Source organism: Octopus bimaculoides, chromosome 1, assembly GCF_001194135.2.
Source record: "Octopus bimaculoides isolate UCB-OBI-ISO-001 chromosome 1, ASM119413v2, whole genome shotgun sequence".
Classification (NCBI taxonomy): domain Eukaryota; kingdom Metazoa; phylum Mollusca; class Cephalopoda; order Octopoda; family Octopodidae; genus Octopus; species Octopus bimaculoides.
The window spans coordinates 40,644,888-40,649,613 of NC_068981.1; the positions used below are offsets into that span (position 1 = coordinate 40,644,888).

Below are 4,726 nucleotides of genomic sequence, written 5' to 3' on the forward strand. Positions count from 1 at the left end.
ATATATATATATATATATATATAGGTATGTATATATGTATGTATGTATGCATGTATGCATGTATGTATGTATACGCGCGCACACACACATGCAAATATCATATATATGATACATTTTGAAAAGAAGCCTTTTAAAAACTTTAACAACTACAAAATTTTCGACCGTAAAATAATTATCACTAATAATCTAAGTATCTAAGTAGCAAACATTTTTAACCTCTGCCCTCAACTTACCTACACATAAATACGTAACATGTAGTAAACGTAACAAAAAACATGTATATTAATATAAAACTCTACACCAGCCAAAGTTTTAAAAAATACTTTTTTAATAACATCCGTAGAAGTATCTCTATCTTGCTATCGAATGTATAAAAATCTTCGACAATACAGTCCCCTACAACAATAAACCACAAAAATCTAGAAGATTTAAAGATAAGGTCAAATATCTTTAACACTTATCGCCCCTTGTAAGAACACAAATCAATGCTTCTACATGTGATACATGTCAAATGAACTTTCACATACTGAACTGTTTGTAAAGATGTAGTATGATATTGCTTTTCAAAAGCACACATTGTCTGTTATGTGAATAGATGATATATGAAATTAAGTTAGTTTGACTTTACCTCTTTTGGACCAAGTTTAATTGGTTGCAGATTGTAAGTTTTTAACACCTGAAAAATAATTTCATAGCTCATTAGTACGAGTCACAAATAATTTAACCATTTGATAAACATTCCAAAATTTGAAAATAGAATTAACAGAACAAAAGTCGATGAGTACTTACATCTTTTGCCTCAGCCCATCCAGTTTTTGGACTCCACATTTTACCTTCACCCATCATTCCTAATGCAAGGTGAGCTAAGGGCGCCAAATCTCCACTTGCCCCAACAGTTCCTTTTTCTGGAACCCATGGCAAAAGGGAATCTAATAAACAAAAACATGAATTAAATAACTAGAAATATAAATTACAATCTCTGGCGCATTGTATTTTTCCACTTCTGTTCCTTCAACTGCTCCTGCGATGATTCTTGTTCTTTTAAAGTAACCAGCTACGTATGACTCCAGTTAGAGTTTAAGCAAAGTTTTCTGCTTCTCTACCTTACCTTTTCCAGTAAATCTTGACCTTCACACAATATTTCCTTGTAAACAATGCAACTGGAAACTCCCTCCCTACCAATATCTCCTCTGGCAACAATGTCAAAAATTCAAGCAAAGAGAACCAACAAACGCTGATAATACTGACCTATTTCCTCAGAATAAACTGTAATTTCTAACTTTGTCATAGAGACACAGATTTAAGAAATCGGTCGTTAATCACGGGGATGAGTGAAAAGCGGCGAACATTGGTAGGATTTGAATACAATAATATATGGGATATTTATTAAAAGTCATTTAGTTCATTACCATACTGTATTTTCCCGTTTTTACTTTCTGAGACAAACGAATTTTTCAAAAGTTATTCAACAACAATGCCATATATGAGTAGACGATTTTAATAGTGTTGTCGAGGGCGTTTTTGTATTTGAGTAATCAATACAAGAGATAGCTTTCTGCAAAAGCCAAATATGATTATCTAAATTTGGACTCAATAAACAAAACAGACCTGCTCAGCTTAGAAATCAAAGAGGATCATGTTACTTCTAAAAGCCTGAGATTTCCTCAAAGTAAATTTATCTTCTAGATATTTTATTTACAAATATGAATCAAGAATATGCATGTATGTATGTATGTATGTATGTATGTATGTATATGTTAGGTAATTCTTCTGGCTACCGGTAACATGTAATCCAGTACAACCAGTTGCAGGGTCAGACTAAGTATTGTTGGTAAGGAGGAGAGTTTTTGTTTGGACACCCAGCAGGACGGAAATGAAATACTGTCAAAGGGTAAATGAACTCAGTAGAGTCAACATACATTCAACAGCCCTGGTCTTTGCTAACACATTTCTCTGGAAGGAAATTCCAAAATAACACCCTCCTCATTGCGTCCGGAGATCTTGCTCTTAATTGTTTCTGGACTACTTGGTTATGTAGGGCAGAGTCTTTAGCGGCGTTGGGCAAGGTGTTATTGATTTTAAAGTTCAACACAAGTGTTGTTGAGAGCCATTGTCTTTAACATCTAGATAATTTGTCAATTCGTCTCCGAGATGACAGCCACCTTGTATGTATATATGTATGCATGTATGTATGTATGTATGTATGTAACTAATGTAATGTAATATAATAGCTAAAGAATTCGTTTCGCAGCCATGAAGTCCCAAGTTCAATACGTATGTACGTATATCGTCAATGTATAGCTATCTATGTGTATGAATATATATATATGCATATGTATGTGTATATGTGTGTGTGTGTGTGTGTGTGTGTGTGTGTGTGTGTGTGTGTGTGTGTGTGTGCGTGCGTGTGTGTGTATATATATATTTATATATATATGGATGGATAGATAGATAGATAGATAGATAGATAGATAGATAGATAGATAGATAGATAGATAGATAGATATGTATGCATGCATGCATGCATGTATGTATGTAATTTATGTATATACGTGTGGTTGATATATGGAAAAGATAAATCATAAACTAAAAAAGAATACTTGTCTCCAGTGCCTCGTACTTCTCTATTGTACTTGTTTACAGTAAAAGAGATTGAGCCAGTGGATGATTGATAGCTTTGATCAAGACCCGTGCAATGTCAGTTAATAATGAACCATTATTTTTCTCGTTTTTTCTTTTTGACTTGTAAATAAGCAACCTATTAACTTTATCGTTATAATCTTCTTGAAAATAAGATGAGTGGAGTGAGTAAATTATTCAACTACTTCAATTTACAACTCTTTCGTTTATGAGCATGTGAACACGTCCAACACGGAATGAATATATCCAGTGATCTTTAAATTAGTTCAGCATATCATTCTGTACGCAATTCTGAAGAATCATATTCAACATATGTTATTAGAGTTAACCTGAATAGTAGGTGGAAAGTAAACCGCAGTTGCATGTATTATTACATGTTGTTGCAAAATTAATTGTACTTAATTAAGATTACATTATTGTAAATTAGAATAGTAAAAATGACTTGCTCACTCTATCTTTCTTATTTGTCATTATATATATATATAACGATATCTCCCACACAGTTTGCATTTTGATTCACAGGACATTTGTCAATTTGTCAGCACAAGGACTTTCCCAGCATGCGATGTCGTGGATTAAACCCCAGAACTACGTAACTGCAAGACACAGAGATAGACATCAAGTCTGCAGGAAAGTTACTAATGTTGAATGGAAATGAGAATGAGGAGGAAGAGCAGCAGCAGTAGGAGGAGAAGAGGACAGAGATGGAAATAACTTTCACGTGGTAAGAATATGAATGTATACTTACTATTGAATGCGTCGACATATTTCTTGAGATTTTCGAGAGAAATACCGCTGTATCCTTTAACAAGAACATTAATCCTCAAGGCCAACAGCATCCTGATTCTTTCAAGTGTTATAGACTCACCAACACCTACAGTAAATAATAGTATATTTTAAAAAGACGTCTCATTATTTGTTAAATACATTGTCACGTGTGTATGTAGACGTATAATTGTCTCTAACATAAAGCAGTTATCCTCATTTAACGTCTGGCTTCCATGCAGGCTTGGATTGAATGGTTTGTTAGAGCCTGTCAAGTCAGAGGACTTCATCCATGCACCAATGTCTACTTTGGCACGGTTTCTACGGTTGATGCTCTTCCTAAAACCAACTATTTTCAGAATGCTCCTAATGCTATTTTTGTGGCACCATCACTAGCGATGATCGCTTCATAATTTTAAAAGTTTGTGGTTTAAAGAAGCCTCTATAACTGAGAGAGGACAGAAGAAAGAGTGAGAGATGCGGAGAAAAGTAGAGGTGTGATAGGCGGTAAGAATAGAGGATGGGGAAGTAGGCAGTAAACATGGAGGAGGATAAGATTAATGATAAGGATTGAGAAAAGGGGAAAGATAGAGCTGAAAAGGTGTTAAGGTAGAGTTGAATGGTACTCATTTTATCTACTCCAGAAGAATGAAAGGCAAGGTTACTTCCAGTGGGACTTCCAACGGGGTTTTATTTCAGGATGTAAAGAAACGCTGGCTATTCACACCTTTCTGCATACACATAATGAATACACAAGGTAACGATGGAATCTCTATGCCATTATAGAAATGGCAGACAAATTTTCCCCATATTACATGTTAACGTCTTGAATGAAGAAAGGATTCCTTAGATAATAGAGTCCTACATAATACCCCCGCCATCCAAAAGAGTGGAATTACCATATGCTGAGGGGAGGGGTGACAAAGAGAAGGATAAAATGATTACATTACCTGCAGAATGGGATCTGATCAAATTTTCCTGTAATTCTCTGGAAGTACAAAATATATTCGACCGTTGGCAAAAGGCATTTTTTTGTTAAATTAATGAACAAAATGCGAGTGAATATATACCTGTGTAGTGAAAATGATTCATTCACAATAAGATGGTGCTGAATCGATTTCCCTAAACAGCACCCTTGGAGAAGGGACTGTTACTATCTTTGGTGGGATTTGAAATAAGAGTGCTTCATGGAATTTTATCTGATTATATAAAGATTTTGCTAATTTACGACCTTATATTTCGAAATTTGAGTGAATGAGTGTGCATGCATGAGAGGGCGTGTGTGTGTGTGTGTGTGTGTGTGTGTGTGTGTGTGTGTGTG

At 34.8% G+C, this 4,726-nt stretch overlaps 1 protein-coding gene across 1 annotated transcript in view; it reads right to left on the bottom strand.

Annotated features, from left to right (window-relative positions):
• Positions 1–4,726, bottom strand: part of LOC106871166 (histidine ammonia-lyase) — a 59,155-nt gene that overhangs the window by 19,483 nt on the left and 34,946 nt on the right. The window contains exons 5-8 of the mRNA XM_014917497.2: positions 4,356–4,393; positions 3,389–3,514; positions 790–929; positions 629–676 (exon numbers count right to left, since the gene is read on the bottom strand). Of these exons, the coding sequence (XP_014772983.2) occupies positions 629–676; positions 790–929; positions 3,389–3,514; positions 4,356–4,393 (352 nt within the window). The remainder of the gene's footprint in view (positions 1–628; positions 677–789; positions 930–3,388; positions 3,515–4,355; positions 4,394–4,726) is intronic.